General features: G+C 36.3%; 1 protein-coding gene across 1 annotated transcript in view; it reads right to left on the reverse strand.

Annotated features, from left to right (window-relative positions):
- Positions 1-25,897, reverse strand: part of LOC118923771 (bromodomain adjacent to zinc finger domain protein 2B-like) — a 113,429-nt gene that overhangs the window by 56,762 nt on the left and 30,770 nt on the right. Inside the window, exons 4-6 of the mRNA XM_057493915.1 lie at positions 16,318-16,528; positions 11,584-11,676; positions 11,408-11,469 (exon numbers count right to left, since the gene is read on the reverse strand). Of these exons, the coding sequence (XP_057349898.1) occupies positions 11,408-11,469; positions 11,584-11,676; positions 16,318-16,528 (366 nt within the window). The remainder of the gene's footprint in view (positions 1-11,407; positions 11,470-11,583; positions 11,677-16,317; positions 16,529-25,897) is intronic.

The raw sequence follows: 25,897 nt of genomic DNA on the forward strand, positions 1-25,897 counted from the left end.
AAATTTTGATAATGTGACATTTTCATTTTAAAAAACCATTCCATATGCTATAAGTACATCGTTAACAATTTTTAATTCATATATCCCATTGAAAGTCCCAAATTGGCACTGATGAGGATACTTTTAAAAGAATACACCTAAATACCCATACTTGCAAATTGCAGCTCTCCTAGGACTTTCAGAGTAAACACATTTTATACTACCGTTTACTACAATACTAACCCCTATTTCCAATGCTAGTTGTACCTTTTGAAACTATACTTTAATACATTTTTATTTCTTTTTTTCAATTGATGTGATTGATCCCCTGCAGGATAATGAGATTTCTGGAATTTCTGTTGTGATTTTAGAAGACTGATCACATTGTATGATTTTGCTGATTGTGATCCTAGGTTTTGAATATTATAGCTTGACAAAAATAAACATACAAGTGTATCTTTTGTTTTATTTACAAGTGTTAGAGAAGGTTGCACTGGATACACATTTGAAATATTTCTTTAGATTTAGAACTTCAGACCTAAGTATACTTTGAATTTAATCTTTAATCAAGTCAACAAAAGGCATTCATTATTCTCTTAAGCACAGAAATAGGTATAGAATCATGGCCTTTACTCACCCAGTGTAGAGCTTCCTATTAGTCTGAGAGATTTATATGGATATACGAAAATATACTTGGTAGTGCTTTCATTAGCAATAGCAGAGATAAGCATTATTTATAAATCATTAGAGTGGAAGGAGCCAAGATGGCGGTGTGAGTAGAGCGGGGAAACCTCCTCCAAAAACCACGCATATTTTCGAAAATACAACAAATATGACTATCCCTAAAAGAGAGACAAGAAGATACAGGACAACAACCATGCTACATACACACCTGCGAGAACCCAGCGCCTCCGAAGGGGGTAAGATGGAAGCCACAGCCCGGCGGAACACGAGTGCCCCTCACACCAACTACGGGCGGGAGGAGAGGAGTCAGAGCGGGGAGAGAGAGGGAGCCCAGGACTGCTAAATACCCAGCCCCAGACATCCGCACCAGGAGCACAGACACACAGCGTGTGGCGAGCTGGATACTAGAGAAACGGGAAAGTAAAACCTGCGAGCTGTCCCCAGAGCCAGAGTCCCTGGGACAAAGAAAAGCGAGTGCTTTATGAAAGTGTTCAAGGGACAGTAGCCTCACAGGTGGACGGAACAGCCCCGGCGCAATCAGCCCAGTAACTGGGAATTCTGGGGAACTCCGGGCGCCCCAACCCCCTGGGTGGCAGCGCTACTCGGAGGCCCCTCACGGTGACAAACAGCCTCCCTCCCATTTCCCCTCCGACGTGGCTCCGCCATAGCAGAACAGCAGCCTGAGGCCGGCCACTCCCACGGCAGCAGAGCAGAGCTTCCTCCACAAACCGCCGGGCAAGAATAAGAAACCCTGTCTGCGCACAGCTGAACAGCACAAGCCGCTAGGGGTTGCCGTTTACCCAGGAGAGGAAGGCCACAAACCAGCAAGAAGGGACCTTCACCCAGCCGACATACATGCCAGCTCCCCACAACTATTTCCATCGACATGAAAAGACAGAAGAATTTGATACAGACCGGACTAACCCAGACATCCATCCCTGAGAAGGAACCTGGGGAGATAGACCTAACCACTCTACCTGAAAAATAATTCAAAATAAAGGTCATAACCATGCTGACGGATCTTCGGAGAAATATGCAAGTGCTAAGGCATGAAGTCTGGAGGGAGATTACAGAAATAAAACAATCTCTGGAAGGACTTACGAGCAGACTGGATGAGGTGCAAGAGGCCTTTGATGGAATAGAAATCAGAGAACAGGAATGGAGAGAAGCTGACGCAGAGAGAGATAAAAGGATGTCCAAGAATGAAAGAATATTAAGAGAATTGTGTGGCGTGGCCAAACAAACGGAACAATCTTCAGATTATAGGGGTACCAGAAGAGGAAGAGAGAGAAAAAGGGACAGAAAGTGTCCTACAAGAAACAATTGCTGAAAACTTCTCCAAAATGGGGGAGGAAATAGTTGCTCAGACCACGGAAGCACACAGAATTCCAAAGAGGACAACACCAAGACACATAATAATTAAAATGGCAAACATCAATGACTAGGAAGAGTCTTAAAGAGAGCTAGAGAGAGGGAAAAGGTCACCTACAAAGGAAAACCCATCAGGATATCATCAGACTTGTCAGCAGAAACCTTACAGGACAGAACAGAATGGCATGATATATTTAATGCAACCAAACAGAACGGCCTTGTACCAACAATACTCTATCCAGAACGATTATTATTTAAATATGAAGGAGGGAGTAAACAATTCCCAGACAAGCAAAAGTTGAGAGAATTTACCTCCCAGAAACCACTTTTACAGGGTAATGTACAGGGGCAGCTCTAGATAGGAGCATTCCTAAGGCTAGACAGATGTCACCAGAGCAAATAAAATCACAGCAGAGAAAGCAGACCAACCAAATACTAACTAAAGGGAAAAGATAATATAAACTACACACAAAAGCAGTTAATGGAAACACAAAAGAGCACAGAATAAAACACGCAAAATATAAAGAATGGAGGAGCAGGAATAAGAAAGGAGAGAAATAAAGAATTACCACACAGTGTCTGTAACTGCTCAATAAGCAAGTGAAGTTAGGCAGTAAGATACTAAAGAAGCAAACCTTGAACCTTTGGTAACTACAAATCTAAAGCCTACAATGGCAATAAGTACATATCTTTCAATAATCACCGTAAATGTAAATAAACTGAATGCAACAATCAAAAGACACAGAGTAATACAATGGATAAAAAAGCAAGACCCATCTATTTGCTGCTTACAAGAGACCCACCTCAAACCGAAACACATACAGAGACTAAAAGTCAAGGGATGGAAAATGATATTCCACGCAAACAACAGGGAGAAAAAAGCAGGAGTTGCAGTACTACAAGCAGACAAAATAGACTTAAAAATAAAGAAAGTCACAATAGATAAAGAAGAGCATTACGTAATGATAAAGTGGTCACTGCAACAAGAGGATATAACCATTAAAAATATTTATGCACCCAACACAGGAGCACCACCATATGTGAAACAAATACCAACAGAACTAAAAGGAGCATATAGAATGCAAAGCATTCCTTTTGGGAGACTTAAATACACCACACACTCCAAAGGATAGATCTCCCAGACAGAAAATAACTAAGCATACAGAGGCGCTGAACAACAAACTAGAACAGATGGACCAAATAGACATCTATAGAACTCTATATCCAAAAGCAACACGATACACATTCTTCTCAAGTGCACATGGAACATTCTCCAGAATAGACCAAATACTAGGCCACAAGAAGAGCCTCAGTAAATTCAAAAAAATTGAAATTCTACCAACCAACTTTTCAGACCACAAAGGAATAAAACTAGAACTAAATTGTACAAAGAAAGCAAAAAAGGCCCACAAACACATGGAGGCTTAGCAACGTGCTTCTAAATAATCAATGGATCAACAACCAGATTAAAATATAGATGAAGGAATATATGGAAACAAATGACAATAACACAATGCCCCAAGTTCTGTGGGATGCAGCAAAAGCAGTCTTAAGAGAAAGTATATAGCAATCCACCATATTTAAAGAAGGAAGAAAAATCCCAAATGAACAGTCAAATGTCACAATTATCGAAATTGGAAAAAGAAGAACGAATGAGGCCTAAAGTCAGCAGAAGGAGGGACATAATAAAGATCAACGAAGAAATAAATAGAATTCAGAACAATATATAGAAAAAAAAAATCAATGAAACCAAGAGATGGTTCTTTCAGAAAATAAACAAAATAGACAAGCCTCCAGCCAGACTTATCAAGAGAAAAAGAGAATCAACACACACCAACAGAATCAGAAACGAGAAAGGAAAAATCACGATGAACCCCATAGAAATACAAAGAATTGTTAGAGAATACTATGAAAACCTGTATGCTAATAAGCTGGAAATCCTAGAAGAAATGGACTTCTTAGAAAAATACAACCTTCCAAGACTGACCAAGGAAGAAACACAAAATCTAAACAAACCAATTAAAAGCAAAGAAATTGAAGCGGTAATCAAAAACCTTCCCAGGAACAAAACCCCGGGCCAGATGGATTTACTTCAGAATTTCATCAGACATACAGAGAAGAAATAATACCCATTCTCCTTAAAGTTTTCCAAAAAATAGAAGAGGAGGCAATACTCCCAAACTCATTCTATGAAGCCAACATCACCCTAATATCAAAACCAGGCAAAGACCCCACCAAGAAAGAATATTACAGACAAATATCTCTGATGAACGTAGATGCAAAAATACTCAACAAAATACTACCAAACCAAATTCAAAAATACATCAAAAAGATCATACACCATGACCAAGTGGGATTCATCCCAGGGATGCAAGGATGGTACAACATTCGAAAACCAACCAACATCATCCACCACATACATAAAAAGGACCAACACCACATGACGATCTCCATAGATTCTGAAAAAGCATTCGACAAAATTCAACATCCATTCATGACAAGAACTCTCAACAAAATGGGTATGGAGGGCAAATACCTCAACATAATAAAGGCAACATATGATAAGCCCACAGCCAACATCATACATAATAGTGAGAAGCTGAAAGCTTTTCCTCTGAGAGCGGGAACAAGACAGGGATCCCCATTCTCCCCACTGTTATTCAACATAATACTGGAGGTCCTAGGCACAGGAATTAGACAAAACAAAGAAATACAAGGAACCCAAACTGGTAAAGAAGAGGTTAAACTGTCACTATTCGCAAATGACATGATACTGTACAAAAAAAACTCTAATATGCCCACACCAATATGCAGGTTTGATGCAATCCCTACCAAATTACCAACAACATTGTTCAACGAACTGGAACAAATAGTTCAAAAATTCATATGGAAACACCAAAGACCCCGAATAGCCAAAGCAATCCTGAGAAGGTAGAATAAAGTGTGTGTGTGGGGGGGGAATCTCACTCCCCAACTTCAAGCTCTACTACAAAGCCACAGTATTCAAAAACTGGACAACTACATGTAAGGGAATGAAACCAGATTATTGTCTAACCCCATAAACAAAAGAAATCTCAGAATGGATCAAAGATCTGATTGTAAGTCATGAAACCATAAAACTCTTTAAAGAAAACATGGGCAAAACTTTCTTGGACATAAACATGAGCAACTTCTTCATGCACGTATCTCCCCGGGCAAGGGAAACAAAGGCAAAAATGAACAAGTGGGACTATATCAAGCTGAAAAGCCTCTGTACATCAAAGGACGCCATCATTAGAACAGAAAGGTACCCTGCAGTATGGGAGAATATATTAACAAATGACAGATCCTATAAAGGGTTGACATCCAAAATATATAAAGAGCTCACGCACCTCAACAAATAAAAAGTGAATTATCCAATTAAAAAATTAGTAGAGGAGCTGAACAGACAGTTCTCCAAAGAAGAAATTCAGATGGCCAACAGACACATGAAAAGATGCTCCACATCGCTTGTCATCAGAGAAATGCAAATTAAAAGCACGAGATATCACCTCACCCAGTACCGATCGCCACCATCCAAAAGACAAACAACAAATGTTAGCGAGGTTGTAGTGAGAGGGGAAGCCTCCTACACTGCTGGTGGGAATGTAAATTAGTTCAACCATTGTGGAATGTAGAATGGATGTTCTTCATAAAGCTCAAAATAGACAAACCATTCGACCCAGGAATTCCACTTCTAGGAATTTACCCTAAGAATGCAGCAGCCCAGTTTGAAAAAGACACATCCACCACTATGTTCATCACAGCACTATTTACAATAGCCAAGAAATGAAAGCAACCTAAGTGTCCATCAGTAGATGAATGGATAAAGAAGAGGTGGTACATATACACAGTGGAGTATTCTTCAGCCATAAGAACAAAACAAATCCTACCATTTGCAACAATATGGATGGATCTAGAGGGTATTATGCTCAGTGAAATAAGCCAGGCGGAGAAAGACAAGTAACAAATGACTTCACTCATATGTGGAGTATAAGAACAAAGAAAAACTGAAGGAACAAAACAGCAGCACAATCACAAAACCCAAGAATGGACTCACAGTTACCAAAGGGAAAGTAACTGGGAAGGATGGATGAAAAGGGAGGGATAAGGGCAGGGGAAAAATAAAGAGGGCATTACGATTAGCATGTATAATGTGGGGTGGGGGCCCGGGGAGGGCTGTGCAGTGCAGGGAAGACAAGTGGTGATTCTACAACATCTTACTATGCTGATAGACAGTGACTGGAAAGGGTTTTGTGGGGGGGACTTGGTGAAGGAGGGAGCCTAGTAAACATAATGTTCTTCATGTCATAGTGGATTAAGGATAACAAAATAAATAGAAAAAGGTAAGAACTATGACTGTCCTCAACATTTACCTGTTTTCGTTTCTCAGCCTCCAAAAATTTGGCTTTTGCAGCTTCTTCCTTCTTTATCCTCTTAGCCTGTGCATATAAAATAGGTCTCAAAGTCATGCAACAGCACCACCACAAACTGAATATAATCCTAGACCTGAAAATGGGGCTCCATGCCTCGCAAGGTACAAAACAGTATGTAACATGTATGTAGACAATTACAGATTTCCCCTCAGTTTGTTACGTTTAACGTACTAATTTCACTTCTAAGGTATAGAATACACTTAAGATATACAAAAAATTCTTAAATCGTAACAGTATGTCAGGCTTTCTTCTTCAAACTCTGTAAAAATTCTGAAATAATTTGAGTGTTATTTTACCTTAAAACTTAATTACAGAAAAGTGATGTTAGGTCATTTGTTGTTTGTTCTCTGATTTTTTAAAGTAAAACATGATCAGTGTAGGAAGTTTAGAAAAACGGGATAGATTTTAACAATAAAGGTTAAAGGACAAATAAGTAACATTTTAAAATGCACGTGTCTACTTTATTTGAAGTTTCTTTTGTAATACTTAAAATTTGAGATAAATCCATTACTTAAATAACTTAAATGAAAAATTAAACCCGATTTAACCTACTGTGGTTAAATTCAAGGTTTTTTTCCCTAATATAACAGAAACATAACCTTTCATGAAGCACATCCTGAATATCAAGCTCATGCTATCAAATTTGAGCTTTATGATCTTCAAGTCATTAACTAGTAGCTTCATAATTATCCAGTAGTAATTGCCAATGTACTTTAATATTTTCAATTTGGAGGGTTTTAAAATTAATTTGAAATGGGTAAGGGAATATGTGTACATGTTTTTAGAAGGAAAAGATCTGTAACTGTGAAAACCTCAGCTAACCGCCTTGCTCAGGGAATAAGCCAATTTTTATGGCAACAGTTTCCTGAACAGCTAAGGGTTTGGGTTATAGTAATTTTCAACATTAAAAAGCTTGTTTTGGACAAAAGTACTTTGGATAATTTTGAGACATATACATGTACAGCTTAGACACAGTACACTTAACATAATTTGGCTTTTTCTTGAGGACTTGGGCAGTTATTCTTGACATCAGTTACTATACTACACAGTTTGATAACAGAAATGCCTTTGGGCCAGTAAGGTGTTGAAAATTGCTTCCTATTTAACTACCAGATTACAGACTGTTGCTAAGCTTTGGAGTTTCTGTTTATCCTATTTTCCCTTGCTGTCTTTTAGCTATTCCTTTTGCTGTTGCCAGCATGTCCTTGAGCCCTATTCTGTCAGCCCAGTTCTGCTGAACTCAGAAAACAAACCTGGTTAAAATATTTCCACATTAAACACTTACTTTTACTTTTGTCATATTTTATTTCTAAATGAAAAGCAGGTATCTAACTATAAGACTTAATGACATTTTGAAAAGTTAAGAGCGTGAGTTTTAGCATATGATCTTTATGACTATATTGGCTATTGAGAGGTTTCCCCTTTCTTTTTTTTCCTTTACTTATTTCCTGGATTTTTACTATTAGGATTAGATAAACTTGCTAAGTATGGTTCAGAGAGGTCCTTATTCTATACATTATGTTTACAGATAACTTGTGAAGGACATGTTAATTTGTATGAGTGAGAGAACAGACTGATAAAATTTTCATTTTTCAGACTTTAAAATACATGGCTATATTACTTTAATCATATGAAATTTAAGAATTCTACCTCTAGAATTTGCTGGGCTCGAAGTTCTTTTTCCATTCTGATTTGTTGTATTCTCTTAATTCTTTCCTATAGGAAAAATTATGACAATTTTAGATAATAAACTAAATATCTAGGTGGAAGGTATTTAAGTGGAATCAAATAATGAAAGATGTAAGTACAGATTTACCAAAGGTTGCCCATGCTCGATATAAATTTTAATTATTTACTTTAACATTATATACATGCCACCTGTCTTAAATTGCTGTGACTTTATAAAATGTCTCAAAACAATTTTAAAATACAAATGCTAAATAAGTATATAGAAACAACATAAACCAAGCTGGTTAAACTCAAGTCTTTATAAATATTTGCAACTACAAGTAATACTCATTCGGAAATAAATATTGGACAGACAAGTAGGATAAAACAGTCTATCAGGAAATCAGGACACCTAAGGATAGTCCTGAGTTACTGTCACTCATTGCATGAACTTGAACAAATAGAACTACTCTTGCATAAAATAGGGGAGGCACTTGCTCTTTTTCTCACTGTCACAAATAAATTAAAAATGCTTAAAGAAGTGCACAGAACATCGTGATTGTACGAAGTACCAACAACTGCTGTAACATGATAAATGACATTACTTTCAATAACTACAGTAAGCCAAATACAGAAATAATTTGTAATAACTTATAAGTGGTGCTCAAATTAGTTAAATGTAATGTACTAGTTATTGTTTGAATTCAGCAATCTAAATTTTGATGTTACATTTTCATTTTAAAAAACCATTGCATATGCTATAAGCACATCGTTAACAATTTTACATTCGTAAATCCCTTTGAAAGTCACAAATTGGCACTGACGAGGATACAGTTTAAAAAAATACACCTAAATTGCCCTACTTGTAAATTGCAGCTGTCCTAGGATTTTCAGAACCAACACATTTTATACTACTGTATATTACCATACCCACCCCCATTTCGAGATGCTAGTTGTACCTTTTGAAACTATACTTTAATACATTTAAATTTCTTTCTTTGCAGTGATGTTATTAATTCCCTGCAGGGATCCAGCGCAGGATAATGAGATTTCTGGAATTTCTGTTGTGATTCTAGAAGACTGATCACATTCTATGATTGTGCTGATTGCGATCCTAGATTTTGAATATCATAAGCTCACCAAAAATAAACATACAAGTGTATCTTTTATTTCCAAGTCTTACAGAAGGTTGCACTTGATCCACATTTGAAATATTTATTTAGATTAGAACTTTAGACAAAAGTATACTCTGAATTTAATCTTTAATCAAGTCAACAAAAGTCATTCATTATTCTCTTAAGCACAGAAATAGGTATAGAACCTTGGACTGAACTCACCCAGTGTAGAGCTTTGTTTTAGTCTGAGTGATTTATATAGATGTACATTGGCAGTACTTTCATTTGGAATATCAGAAATAAACATTATTTATAAATTATTACGATATGTGTTCACCTTGTAATATTGAGTATCCATCCAATGAACTGGGCATTTTATATAAAGTAGCTAATTGATCATTTAAAAAAATAACAATACAGGAGTTGAAATTATCTTCTTTTCACCTAAGAGAAAATTGAAGCTCGTAGAAAATAAATATTTTGCCTATAGTCACACAGTGAGTGCAGAGCCCTGGTCAGTTCCCACTGCCTCTGCTCCTGCTTCATAACAATGCCCCCTGACACTTCCGGAAAACTGCCTTGAGGACTGTCGGCTGGTATTTTTGGCCCACTAGGTGGAAAAAATAATCTCGAGGATGAGAAACACATGCTATTATTTTAATTATTTCATTCTAGATCTACTGCAAACTTTAAAATAGACTCTGCACGACTTTAATTTACTTTGCTGGCAATTAGGAATAAGTCAGATGGTAATCTAAGACTAGTCTCAGAGAAGCATCTTGATCAATGTCTAATAGCAGGTCACTTGTATTACTGCTCCTGGAACGTTGGAAAATCAATTTTTTTTTTTTGATGAGTAGCACACTATGTAGGCTTAGGTCACACAAAGCCTAATTTGAAATGCTAATGGCATACAACTGGTCTCAAGCCATTAGGAAATTGGATAAACTATTAAAAACTGTAACAGAAACAACAGTATTTCAGCTTCAAAGGAACTTATTTTCACATATACTCTAGTAGGCAGTAAATATTTACAGTATTTTAATAAATATATTCATCACACTATATATTTTAAAGTCAACCTTACAGTGCCTTTAGCAGTTACAATTAACAAACTAAGAAAACAATTCAAGTTTACATTAAATTACAGTTAGGGAGTAGACCAAACATTTTGATGTTTTATGTCTATCTTTTAGAAAGCAAGCATTTGCTTTGTGCCAGTCACTGTGGTAGGCACTTTACATTCATTCAATTTTCACATAATACAATTGTTTTTCTTTTGCAGTGGAGGAAATCAAGGCTGAGAGGTTAACTAATTCATCTACGGTCATAAATTATTAAGTAGGAGAGCCGATATTTAACTCTACAAATTACCTACATGCATGACTACAAATTCTAAATTCTCTATCTCAATTCTACATCAACTCTAATCATACTGCTTTAGTCAATACTGAAAGTATTTAAGTAAATGTATTCATTCCATTATTAGAGATAACCACATCAAAAACAAACCAAGCCATTATTTAGCAGCTTGTCTATATAACAACTGACTCAGAAATAACTACTTGCAGTTTAAAATTTTTTAAAGAATAGTACTTCCCCCCATTTCCTTTTTGCTTTAATAGTTCGATGAGTATGTGGAGATAGGAGAGCAGTTTACACATTCCCATCTTAAAGGAAGTTCAGTATATTGCCATGTAGGCTTTATGTGTAAGAGTTAAAAAATTATTTCACCTACCTTATACTTAATTTTAAAAACTACACAGAGGAGAGCACTGGATAAAACACTGGATATGCGAAAATAATGCTTTCTCATTTTCGGGGATAATTTTTAAACATTCAGAAGCAATGGGACCAAATCTTCAAAGTTGTTCAAGATGTTAATTTATATTCAGGCTATCAGGATACTAAAAGTACTTACATAATTGTATTGTTTGGTATCATTTCTTTAGAGACTTGGTTTAAAATTGAGGTGAATTTTAAATAAAGGAAGATGATAACTCTCTAAATAAGATATATAACAAGTATGAAAGTTATTTCAGAAATCAAAATAAGAATAATGTACATATATACATAAGTAAATCGACTCCCAAAGTACCACCTATGTTATAAAACCGGTTGAGTGCATGAACATACCTGTTGTTTCATAATCTTTATCTGCTCTTTTTGCTGTCGCTTCTCCTCAGCAGCCATTATTGCTATGATGAAAAGCCAAAACACAGGTATCGTCAGAAAAGGAACAAAGAAGAGAAGCCTCCTGTGAACTCCCAGTACTCACTCTTCAAGTTTATGTTTTCGTTTAACTCACTCACCTTGTTGTTTTTTAGCTTCTTTGGCAATGTGAGCCTGTTCCTGCTTTTGGAGTTTTCTCAAAAGCTTTATTTGTGCTGCTTGTTGGGCTTTTTCTGAAAAACACAAAATTTCAAGGAATACTTTTAACAACTTTACCTGTTAACCTAAAAACAATTATCTATGTGAATGGCATCATGTAAAGGACATACTTTTTAAGAAAATTTTTTAGATACCAGGTAGAAAAATGGTGTGGCAGAAAATACCACGCTTACTTCCTTTAGAAATTGCCCAACTTTTTCATCACATACAGCCCCATACACAGAAGCACACAAAAATGATGCTTCTCTTAATCCTCATCACAGAAGCTAATTTAAGTACTTTTTTTTTCACATTTCACATAATCCCTGTTTAGGAGGAAACTAGCTGCTAATATGGAAAAAGAATGATTTAGCTTTAGTCTTAAAAATAACAATAAAGCAAAAGAACTCAAAATAGAATACAAAGCCCCCCCTCCAAACATGGTATTTCACTCAGCTATAAAAATGGTAGTTTCTGAATCCAGTGATAATTGCATTTATGAAACAGAGGGACTAAATCTAAATAAAAACAATACAGAATATCAACAAGGTTTAAGGACAATCTAGTTCTCATTATTTTCAAGGACAAATGTATGAAACTGGGAGAGATCTACATACTTAGTGGCCCCAATTCCTCATTCCTCCCTTTATCCATGTTACTTGCAAACGGGACTTTGCAGTTCCTTTCATCAAGAAGTGAAATCTACTTTCTTGTCCCTTGATACTAACTTCAGACACGTGGTCTTTGGACACCAGGATGTTAGCAGTTGTAACTGCAAGTGCATGTTTCAGAGTGTACTCTGAACTTGTACAAGTGTAGTTTCACTCTTCTGTCTTGACCTTTATCATCAGGACATGTTAAGGCTACGCTGCCAGAGGCTGGAACACAGGGAGTCAGCTGACTCCACACACGTGAACAAACCCAGGTAAGATCAGTAGAGCTGCCTACCTTACCTGCGGTGGACTCTATCAGCCTGACCGATTACCATGTGGCATTGTTCACCACTGAGTTTTGCGGGTGCTTGTTTCCCAGCATTACTGTGGCAATAGGTGACTGATACAGAAAGCTTGTAATGTCATGCTTTCTTCTGCTGGCAAACTTGGTCAGAATACTTCTAACTATAAAAGTGGTCTATCATAACATCATTTACAAAATCACTCTAGAATACTTAACATTAGATATTGCTTTAAATTTTGTAGCAGATGAAGAGTTTTAAGAAACCTATATATTATATTCTCACTAGTAATGAATATGCTCGAATAGAACCCAAATCACTTGAACTCTACTAATAATCATTTATTGACCTGCCATATTAAATGTACATGATCTTGTTTAATCTTCATAACAACCTTACAGGATATGCAACATTACACACAGTTACAAATGAAATAACTAAGGCTCATAGAGGTTAAATTGCAGAGCCAAGATATAAACCCATGTCTTTCTGACTCCAGGTCTATATATGCTACTAGTCCTATGAACCTTTAAGAAAATTTAAATGCCTGGAGATTTTAAAAAGGACTGAACCATAGTGTTCTGCGACAGCTGAGAAACTCTGTAATGTATATGGTATGTATTTCTGTGTGAATTTATCAGCAATTTTAAACTCTACACAAGTGCACAGTTAACTTTTATTTTTAAACCCTTGGGACAGAAAAACACAAAAAAGTTCAACTCGCTATCTTTTCACTTGAGCAAGGAAGACATAACTTTGGTAAGTCATTAAAAATTCATATAGCTTAAAATTTTTTATTATGAGCAGTTAGAGAAGATGGGAAAAATAGGTTAAAGAATCAGGCACACTACGGAGGAAGTACGAGAAGTTAAGAGGCACAGAAACTTCACCCAGGCTCTGAGGAATGAGCTACTACCAGCATCTCATTTATTTGGTTTATGACTGTTGAATATATTATCTGTGATGACTAACTTTTGAAATGGTAACTTGACAAGTATCTTTTATGCTTTAGGAAATTACTTTCTTAGATATCAAAAAGAAAAGTTTACTTTTCAAATAACGTGTTTAAACTTGTCTAAACCAGAATGTATCTAACAATTGGCAGCACTTTCCTTCTGCAGTGGCCTATCTTAAAACAATGAATCATTGTACAGCAATGGCATTTCAGATTCTATGATCAATAAAATTGACTGGTATATTAGTAGATATATTAGAGCATTTGAGATATTAACAGTATTGGCCAATTAACAAGCTAATTTGTTTATATAGTTTGAAAGTCTCTTTTATATGCAAACTGTCAGATTCTTATCTCTATTCTGAGAAGATAGAGGGCTCTCATTTCACATTCAAAATCCACATTTTATTTTATTGTTCTAAACCTTCCTTCAAATTAAGTCGCTTTACAAGCCTAGATGAGTCCAACTAGGATAACAAAATATGACAGAAACTTCTAGAATCTCCTCTGACAACACCCCAAAGCGTTAATGTAGAAGTCTTTCAGAATAAAAGGGGTCACAAGGTGACTCATTTCTACTTTCTTTCCTTCCCAAGAAAGAACATGCATATTATACCAAATATACTTGTAAATATTAATAACATTTACTTACATTAACTATTTGATATTTATATACATGTTGAGAAAAAACATGTACATAGGTCAAAGGTAACATAACTTACAAAATGCAATATAATAGAAGGGAGAGCTACGTCATAGAATACAGACCAATTTGAAATCTAAAACGGGAGAAAACACTGGGCAAAAGTTGAGTGATTACCTTCTATTTTCTTAAAATAAAATTAGTTAATTTTGCAAATCTGAAGTTGCCATTTTGAATACCATGTATGAATGGTACTTGTGATAGACATGCAAAACAGGCGTGAAAATCCCTTGCTTTGGTTATCAGTTAATTTCAAGCTTTCCTATTTTATGTAAAAAATGAACACTTCCCACTATTATACATTCTTCAGAAAAGTCAGTGGTTTATTGACAATACTAATTTTAAAAATTCATCATGTATGTATATATCTTCATATATTAACATTTTTTAAACCTCCTCTACTAACTATTTAGGAGAGATTAAGGTCTTAATAGTACCCCAATGAAATAACATATAAAGTACTAAATTAACGTACTAAAGGAGACAAAGACTTACAGGACATTAAGTTACAGGCCAGGCAGTTAACTTATATGCCACTGGTGGAAGTATGAATTGGAACAACCTCTTTGGAGACAATATTTGCCTGCTTTCTACCAAAATTGAAAATGCACATACCCTTGGAGTAGAGATTCTATCTCTAAAATTTTATACTGTGGATAGCCATACCCGTCAAAGAATGAAGATATGTGTAATGTTTTTATTGCAGCATTGTTTGCGATAGCAAAGATCAGGAAAAAAGCTGCAACACTCATCGAAGGAGACTGAGTAAGTGAAGTATGGTAGAGCCATACTTTGCCTCACCTACTATTCAGCCACTGGAAGTGTAAGGTTGATTTTTAAGTGCTGTATAGAAAGATGCTCAAGAAAAATTAAGTGCAAAAAAACAAAGCTGAATGGTATATACACCAGTAAGTTCATTTATTTTAGAAATCAAAAAGAACATATACATATATGAACATCACATATGTACGTGTACACATAAGTATGTGCTTCAATGTGTGTCTGTGAGTGTATGTACACACTTCTAGGTAGACTACCAAAAACCTATTAATTATGATCCAACTTGTGAGTGTCTTTCATTTTAAAGTCAGTGAGAGTCAATGTCTTATTTGAAAGCATTATGCTCTATGAGCTTTCATCATGCATACTTGTTTTATAATGAAAACAACAGAGCTACAGAGAAGTCAGTATTATACTGGTGTATACAATAAATAGAAGTCAGTCAAGCTTTCCCTTCCGAAAAAAAAAACTATGAGAAGTAGTAAAATCCTGTCAGTCTTTTAAGTCAGTTTTTATTATTAAACCCTTATGGATATTATGTTTATGATACAAGCATGTATTGATATACATTTATATATATATGCTTATGAATATAAGACATGAACACATTGATAGATATCGAGACAGCCTCAAGAGGCTTCACACTTGTAACTAGTTAATTCAAACTTCATAGCAGAACTATTTTATTTTAGTCAGCATTCTCTGTGTGAGACACAGCATGGGAACTTCATGTTGATAATTCATGATAATTTTGAATCATGAACACATTTGAGGTTACTTTGAGCACGTTGTACTTGATGAATGATACTTTCTGGTGATCTTAAGATACTTTTTGACCTAAGTTTATTAGTTGGGCATTTTGAAAATAAATGTTATATATCCAGGCTACAGAAGAACCCAAACTAAGACTTGCCACTAATTGGAGTTCTTTGACTGAAAATTTACTCCACAGATCCACATATTTTGGAGTTACTCCCTTGTACCACCGCAAGGAATTGGGAGCTGTTCAAATGAGTTTCCAGCCTGAAAAGTTCATCACCTACCTTTGTAATTCTAAACACACAGGGCATGATGTGTTTACGAGTATGATTCTTGAAAGGCGCTTATTAAATCAAAGAACTCCAGTTACCAGTGGGACTCCTTATTTTCTCATTTTATTTGAACACAATCACCTACCTTTTAGAAACTGAGAGTAGTTATCAATCATTCCTATGTCAAATACATGTAGAAATACTTAACACATTTTAGTACAGTTCTTACAGTGACGGATACATGTTCCCTACCTTGAGCTTGCAGTTGTCTTAGCAATTTGCCATCTGTGTTATCTACACATTCAGCACCGCCAACATCAGGAGGCCGACCGCTCCGCTGTCTCACGCTGGTATCCTCTCCTGGTCGCTCTCCCTCTGGATCCGGTGGTCGTCCCCCATGAGCTTCCATTGCCCTCACACGGGGAATGGCATCCTCTTCTTTCAAAGGACACCACTGCATTCCCTGTTAAGTAACATTTTATAGAAATAAAATATTATCAACAAAATAAACACAAGTGATCAATATGTCAGAAAATTCTAGGGAAACCTACACATATTAATTTTTATAAAGCTGTTGTAACCTTTAAAAATTTTAGTTTCTAATTCAAGTTACATTTAGAATTGTTCATGGCTTTTGGTATATATTTCGTATTCTTACTTTAATTATTTCAACTTTAAATACACTGACAGATATATACCTGGACCTATAAACATATATAGACATACATCTTAATCACCATTTCTGAACCATAATGACTGTAAAGTTGGCGGGTATTTGAAAAGATTAGTTGAGTGATGACACCTCTACGGATTGCTCTCAGGAGCATCAGTTCAACCAAACATGAAGCTATCCAAATAACAAACAAAAGACTCTCTTTATAGAAAAAACACAGCTAATAAATCAAGAAGGAATGTAAGAGTCAGACTATTACCATTTTGCAATATCTCATGGATTAATGGATCTAAGCTTTACATTTGAATGGTTGCCAATCACCAAAAAAGGGAGACAACTGGACCGACAGAAGGAGGTTCACTTCATCACCTATAAACTAATCCTCCCCCTCCCAAAAAACAAAACCTGGAAATGATTAAGCCTCCAGATTAAATCACTAAAACTTAACGGGGAAAATTTACTTGCCGTATATATTAAACTACACGGCAAAATCCAGTCTGAAGGAAATCCCACAAATTACCCAGTTTATTCAACAAACAAATTTCAAGAAGTGAAAACACTGTGGGAAGACTAAAGGGGCCTTAAAGCATGTATCAAACATGCCCAATGTTTGGATCTTACCTAGATTTTGATTCAAATAGACAAACTGTCCGGAAATTCTGACAGTTAAGAATTTAAACAATGAAAAGTTTGAACAATGTCTGATATTTGATGATATCAAGAAGTTATCATTTTAAATTATGATAATGCTATTCTCATACTTTTGTAGAAAACAAGAATTCTTATCTTTTAGACACACTTGCAGATGAAGTACAATGTCTAAGATTTGCTTCATCAGATTATGGAAGAGGAGGAGTAGATGGGAATATATGTAAAACAATATTGTTCATATGATAATTTCTAAAGCTGATGATAGGTACATGATGTACATTCTTTTGTCTACTTTTGTGATATTTCAGATTTGCCACTTTAAGTCTCCTCATGGGAACATATACACCAGCATAACGCTAGTGTATTACAGGAAGAAGCCTGCTTAGTGCATAGGTAATAATCAAGAGCTGGCTGTCCTCCGTAAGGCATCAAAACAAATACACTGTTACATGACCTTATTTGGAGTCCAAAGTACCATGTCCACACATAGGAAAAGCATCCTTTCAAAATAACCTTTCCAAAACAATTTTAAATTACCTTATACTCCTTTCTTGACAGAGAATTCCTTTGCTGTGAACGTTAAGAAAATTTTTAAATGTTTCTTATTCCTTCAAAGAATCTCAAAGCAGGATTCAGCCTGAACCACTCTGGGCACTTCTGCAGCCAGAGCCAGCAGTCCTGACCGCCCTTTATGCTGTGGTGCCAGGCTCAGAATCATGGCATATGATGACCTCATAGAGTGGGTGCCATGGACACAAGCACTGCTCTTTCCCCATCATGGAGGACAGTTAGACCCCACAGTCCAAGCACCGTGCTTTGTCCGAGGCATTTTGAATGCACTCTTTACTTTAATCTTCATAATCATTTTACCTAGGAAGGTGGGTTTTACTGTCCCTGTATTACCATTGAGGGAATCACACACCAAGTGAGGTTAAATCGTTTCCTGAGGTGCCCTGGCAATAAGGAACGGAAATGTGTGATTTGAACCCAGGACTGTCTCTCTCTAAAACCTGGGGTATTAGCCACTACATGTACTTCACTGATATTACAAAGACATTTTTATACTTGATACTCATCACAATATTCAGGCATGAAAGCACAGTCAAGATGATGCTATGGCAGGGTTACAGAAAAAAACCAATGCATATACTCAGTGTCTACATGTCAAAAAAATATCTAAACTAAATCTGTTCAGTAATTCCTATTTTAAATAATAATTCTGACGAGAGAATTTTTGCTGAGATTTCAAATGAAGTCAGTGGGATCAGCACTTGTACTAACTGCATTTTTACACCATGAAACACTAAGAAGGAAGCCAGCAGAACAGCTTTATGTTCACCAGCATGGGGAGATTTTGACTGAATTTCAAGGGTTCCATCAATTAATCTTTTTTTTATCCAGTAATAATTTTTACAGTTATATTTTATTCAGATAGGAAAATATACCTGTGTCCAAAAAGGTACAGATTATGTTGATGTCCAAAATTCACCTGACAAATGACATCATTTACATTTTGCTTTTGGCATTTATAAATAAATACTTTCTAAGGTGTTTCATGTATTGGGCTATCTTCTAACTCCAGGATTTCATAAAATGAGAAATGGATTGTTAGGAAAATCTCAACCTAGTATTAAAACTTTAATTCACTCAACAGTCAAAACAATTGTGGGTGACGAAAAAAAGTAGTATTTTTTCTCAGTAAGCTTTTCCTTAGAAAAAGCAAATTAAATTTATATCATTTGATTCCTATGCTTTTTCATCATTCAGAAATTATGCATAAAAAGTTTATTCTTTTTTTCTTTATTTCTAAGACTAAGATAGTAAATGGTTCTTGAAAATAATCTTTAAGATCTAAAAGAAACAGGATAAAGAGAAAAAAGATGACTAAGAAGATAGAGATGGTGACAGATCAAGCCTTTTATACCGTTATAATTCTCCTTTCTACAGTTACTAATTTAAATCTTTCAGTAACACATTCATTTCTATAAATACTACGGTGAGAGAGAAGAAAAAAAAGGTTTATGGAAACATACAAAAGCATAACGCTAGTGTATTACAGGAAGAAGCCTGCTTAATGCATAGGTAATAAAGAAGAGCTGGTTGTCCTCCGTAAGGCAATCAAAACAAATACACTGTTACATGACCTTATTTGGAGTCCAAAGTAGTATTTCCAGACATAGGAAAAGCATCCTTTCAAAGTAACCTTTCTAAAACAATTTTAAATTACCTTATACTTCTTTTTTGACAGAGAATTCCTTTGCTGTGAACGTTAAGAAAATTTTTAAATGTTTCTTATTCCTTCAAAGAATCTCAAAGCAGGATTCACCTGAACCACTCTGGGCACTTCTGCAGCCAGAGCCAGCAGTCCTGACTGCCCTTTATGCTGTGGTGCCAGGCTCAGAATCATGGCACATGATGACCTCACACAGTGGGTGCCATGGACACAAGCACTGCTCTTCCCCCATCATGGAGGACAGTTAGACCCCACAGTCCAAGCACCGTGCTTTGTCCGAGGCATTTTGAATGCACTCTTTACTTTAATCTTCATAATCATTTTACCTAGGAAGGTGGGTTTTACTGTCCCTGTATTACCATTGAGGGAATCACACACCAAGTGAGGTTAAATCGTTTCCTGAGGTGCCCTGGCAATAAGGAACGGAAATGTGTGATTTGAACCCAGGACTGTCTCTCTCTAAAACCTGGGGTATTAGCCACTACATGTACTTCACTGATATTACAAAGACATTTTTATACTTGCTACTCATCACAATATTCAGGCATGAAAGCACAGTCAAGATGATGCTATGGCAGGGTTACAGAAAAAACCAATGCATATACTCAGTGTCTACATGTCAAAAAAATATCTAAACTAAATCTGTTCAGTAATTCCTATTTTAAATAATAATTCTGACGAGAGAATTTTTGCTGAGATTTCAAATGAAGTCAGTGGGATCAGCACTTGTACTAACTGCATTTTTACACCATGAAACACTAAGAAGGAAGCCAGCAGAACAGCTTTATGTTCACCAGCATGGGGAGCTTTTGACTGAATTTCAAGGGTTCCATCAATTAATCGTTTTTTTTATCCAGTTACAATTTTTACACAGTTATATTTTATTCAGCTAGGAAAATATACCTGTGTCCAAAAAGGTACAGATTATGTTGATGTCCAAAATTCACCTGACAAATGACATCATTTACATTTTTGCTTTTGGCATTTATAAATAAATACTATCTAAGGGCGATTCATGTAACCGGCTATCTTCTGACTCCGGGATTTCATAAAATGAGAACTGGATTGTTAGGAAAATCTCAAGCTTGTATTAAAACTTTAATTCACTCAACACTCAAAACAACTGTGGGTGATGAAAAAAAGAAGTATTTTTTGTCAATAAACTTTTCCTTAGAAAAGGCAAATACAATTTATATCATTTGATTCCTATGCTTTTACATCATTCAGAAATTATGCATAAAATGGAGTTTATTCTTTCCTTAATTTCTAAGACTAAGATAGTAAATGGTTCCTGAAAATAATCTTTAAGATCTAAAAGAAACAGGATAAAGTGAAAAAAGATGACTAAGAAGATAGAGATGGTGACAGATCAAGCCTTTTATACCATTATAATTCTCCTTTCTACAGTTACTAATTTAAATCACTAGCAGTAACACATTCATTTCTATAAATACTATGGTGAGAGAGAAGAAAAGGTTTATGTTTTTTCAGACTGAATGAAATAATCATAGTAAATGAGTAAAGTTCACTCTACACTGTAACACATACCAGTATACTATTAGGCTGTGATGCGTCATCATAAAGACAGTTTCCGCTACTTAAGACACTTGAGGCACCTACTCTATACAGGCACATTCTCTACAGAGGTTAAGTGGGAGAGCGTCCTCTCCTCAAAGGACAAGCATCTCTAACTGGGACCTCAGACTCGGGTCACTGACTCAGGCGATCCCAGAACGTCACCCTGAGTAGGTGATGAGTCTGAAAAAGGATGCAGAGGTCGGGACAGAAAGTTGTCTCAAATGTCCACTTAACAAATAAAGATGGTCTGACTTAGGGCCTGAGAACTAGAGCTAGAAAAGCAGGTAAATAATGAGGCTCTTTTCTTGGAGAGAGGACTGCCTGGATGTGAGGGAAAGAAGCCCGACTGGAGACCAGGCAGGTCTGAAGTGGCCTCTAAGTAACATGGAAAAGGCAAAGAGTAGTAAAGTTTTCTTCCAGAACCAAGTTAACATAGAAGATGGAGAAATACTTGAGGAAAATGGCAAATAAATTTATTACTTTCAAGTATTTCAAGATTAGAAAAATTACCTCAAATGAATTGATTTTAGAATGTTTCCATTATTCAGAATTTTTTTAAGATTATGAAATTTTATTTAAATGTGAGTTTCTATTTCAATATTCCCATTACTCTTCATAAATGATACTCCAAAGTATAGCTAAACGTCTCATGAGCAACTGGTCTGTGTTCACTGTGCCTTGTGGACACTGAGCTGTCTAAGTAACTGGACTTCCTGTCTCACTGACAACCAGAGTCCCCTGTCCACCGGCCCGTGTTCAGGTCTTAATAGGACGTGTGATCAAGTCTCACTTGTGCCTTTATATCGTTGCTGTCTTTATGTTCCTTTTGTTGCTCCCATTTTTGTTTGAGTTTATATACTTCAGGATGGTTTAATAGGGAGGGGAGCAGTAAATAAGTAAATGAGGGAACCCATTCCACCAAAAGTCAGCTTTCACTGAATGATTTGCCAACTTACTGAGATTTTTCTTTTCTTGAAGCATACTTGCATATAGTAAAACGCATAAATCTTAGGTACAGAGTTTGAGGGGTTTAGACAAATGTATACATGCATGTAATCCACACACTAATCAAACTGAAGAACAATGCCATCACATGAGAAAGAGCCAATATATTCCAACCTCAAGTTTGGGGATTTCAAAAAAACCTATTCTGAAGTATAATAAACTTCAGAATAATAAACACATCCACTTAAAGTGTACAATTTGATCACATTTACATATATTATTCAATTATGAATCTACAATCACAATCAAGCAAAAAGCATTTCGATTACCTCCCAATGATTCCTTCTGCCCCTTTACAGTGCAGTTTTCTCTCTACTCCTGGCCACAGGCAACTAGTAATTTGCTTTTTGACAACGTAGTTTTCTTTTCCTGTAAATTTATAAAATGGGAACCATGCAATATGTACACTATTTCATCTGACTTCTTTCTTTCAGCCTAATTAGTTTAAGATTCATTGATAATGTGTGTATCAACACTTCTTTTTCTTTTTATTAGAAAGTGGTATTTCCTTATAGAGATGTACCACTTTTCAAAATCCACTCTCCAGTTAGTGGGTATTATTTCTAGTTTCGGGCTATTGTGAATGAAGCCACTATGAACATTTGAGGCATTTCCATGTGGGTATATTTTTCCATTTGTCTTAGGTAAGTACTAAGAAGTGGGATTGCTAGGAGATACAGTGTTTATTTTTAGGAATTTCTAAAGTGCTTGTATTGTCTCATATTCCCACTTGCAATGTTGAGAGTTCCAAATGCTTCAAACTCTTGCCAACGTTTGTTATTATTAGTCTTTAAATGTAGCCATTGAATGGGTTAGTCTACTGGTATGTATTTATGCTTTTAATTTGCATTTTGAGATAATCCCATTTATCAATCTTTAATTTATGCATTGCGCTTTGGTGCCAAGAACTCTTCCCCTTCTCCTACTCCTGAATAGTTCTGTGTTCTCTTCTGAAACTCTTACACTTCACATGTTGGCTTATGATCAATTTTGAGTTCATTTTGTTTGTTTGTTTGAGAGGGCATCTCTCATATTTCTTGATCCAATGGTGGTTAACAATAAAATTCTGTATAGGGGACTCAATGCACAATCATTAATCCACCCCAAGCCTAATTCTCAACAGTCTCCAATCTTCTGAAGCATAACGAACAAGTTCTTACATGGTGAACAACTTCTTACATAGTGAATAAGTTCTTACATGGTGAACAGTGCAAGGGCAGTGATATAACAGAAACTTTCAGTTTTGATCACGCATCATGAACTATAAACAATCAAGTCAGATTTGATTTTTATACTTGATTTATATGTGAATCCCACATTTCTCCCTTATTATTATTATCTTTTTTTTAGATAAAATGCTGGAGTGGTAGGTAGATGCAAGATAAAGGTAGAAAACATAATTTAGTGCTCTAAGAGGGCAAATGTAGATGATCAGGTCTGTGCCTGTAGACTGAGTGTTAATCCAATCTAGACAAGGGCGACAAAACATCCATGTATGCAGAAGATTTCTCTCAAAACAGGGGGGGTGAAGTTCTAAGCCGCACCTCTGTTGATCCCCAATTTCTCACCTGATGGCCCCCCTGCGACTGTGCCTGTCTTAGGTTGTTCCTCCCTTGAGGAATCTTACCCGTCTCTGGCTAACCAGTCATCTTCCGGGGCCATACAGGGAAATGTAAAGTTGGTGAGAGAGAAGCAATATTGTTTGACAAGGTTAGCTTTTTACTTCTTTGCAGATTTATGCCCTGTGGCTTCTATGCCCAGCATTTGTCTTCAGGTATCTTTACCACTTGGAAGAACTATGATACTCGGTAAATTTGATATGAGGCACGAATTCTATTTAAGGGTTGTAATTAGGAAGGAAGAAGAAAAGCTACAGAAGTAGCAGACGGAAGAAAACATGGGAAGATTGATTATTTCTTTGACATATCTTCTTGTAGAGTAACGTAAGCATGTACAGGTTTTATCAAACTACTAATTAAATTGCATACACACATAACAATAATAGGAATACAGCTACATAACAAAAGCAGACCTACAATTACCAGCCATATCCCTTACTGAGATTTTTTTTGCTGTTGTTTTGTTCTTTAAGTTTTAGTATCACCAAACCTTTGCTTCAAGTATTTCCTCTCAGATCTGCAGTCCTAGGCAACTGTCAATTTCTCACATTAATATTTGGGATGCCTAGCACTTCCTGACTGATCAATGTTATATAAATGAATGAATGAACTTACATTTTTCACAATTGGAAACTGTACCTATTCTAGGCCTTGCCTGAAATACCTGTGGTGAATGTTTTAAACCTGGATTAAGGTGTCTGGTCTGACGGTTTTAGGTCTGTTAGTCATTCAGTGAATTGATCATTTACCAAATTATTTCTGGCTAAACAATTTTCAGTAAATTTAACTATAGCTCAAATAAAACAATGTTACCTTCTTTTTTTAAAAAAACCACCTTTCTATTTGTAAGTGTACTTCCAGAATCCCTTATTTCCTGGTAATTAGTTTATAAAAAGACTTTTGGAATATCTTACCTAAAAGAGAATTAATCTTAAAGGCCTGCTTATATATATATATATATTCTTCACATTGCAGATGAGGGAATTAAGGCCTAGAAAAGTAGGCTACAGAGGGGATTCTGAAAAGACCGTGGCAGAAAAACCCTGGGATCACCTCTTCTCATGTACACACCTAGGAAACTACATGCAATATGCCCCACTCTGGAAATAACCTAAAGACAAAACAGAATTTCCATAGCTAATGACAAGAAGAGGCCACACTGAGAAGGGTAAAAGGGCAGAGCTGTGGTCAGCCCCATCTCCTGTCCTGCCCCACCCCCCATGAATGAGAGGGAGCAGGCATGGGGGGTGAGGGGATGAAGCCTACACCAGGGCCGCCCCAGGAAGATGAGCCCTCTGGCTTTGAGAATCAGTGTGGCTGAACTCTGGGACGGCCAGAGGACTCTCGGAGGCCTAGCCTCTGCTCCTGGAGGACGGGTGTGCTGATGATCCATCTGAGACCCAGCAGTTTGAAAAGCACCTAAATTATATGTGATTTATGGATTAACATTGGGATGTGTGTCAGAGGGATGGGATATGCTGGAGATGTATCCAGGGGAAGAGGGGCTGTGGGGTGCCATTTTTTCTTGCCGTCCCTCAGCCTAGCTGGCCGGACACTTACAGGAGTCTGTTCTGACACTCTCTGTGGTACTCAGCAAAGGCCGTCCTAAGAGGGAAGTATACTGCGATACAGGCCTACCTCAGAAAAGAGGAACAGTCCCATATAAACAGTCTAAACTCACAGTGAAACTACAAAAAGATGAACAAATGAGGGCCAAAGTCAGCAGAAGGAGGGACATAAGATTAGAGCACAAATACATAAAATCGAGAAAGATAAAACAGAAAGAATCAATGAAAGTGGGAGCTGTTTCTTAGAGAAAATAAACAAAATAGGTAAGTCCCTAGCCAGACTTAACAAGAAAAAAAGGAGTCTACACAAGTAAGCAGAATCAGAAATGATAAAGGAAGAATCACTATGGGCACCACAAAAATACAAAGAATGATGAGAGAATACTATGAAAAATCATATGCTAACAAACTGGATAACCTAGAAAAAATGGACAACTTTCTAGAAAAATACAACCTTCCAAGACTGACTCAAGAAAAACAGAAAATCTGAACAGACCAATTACCA

The sequence above is a fragment of the Manis pentadactyla genome, chromosome 16, assembly GCF_030020395.1.
Source record: "Manis pentadactyla isolate mManPen7 chromosome 16, mManPen7.hap1, whole genome shotgun sequence".
In the NCBI taxonomy this organism is placed as follows: Eukaryota; Metazoa; Chordata; class Mammalia; order Pholidota; family Manidae; genus Manis; species Manis pentadactyla.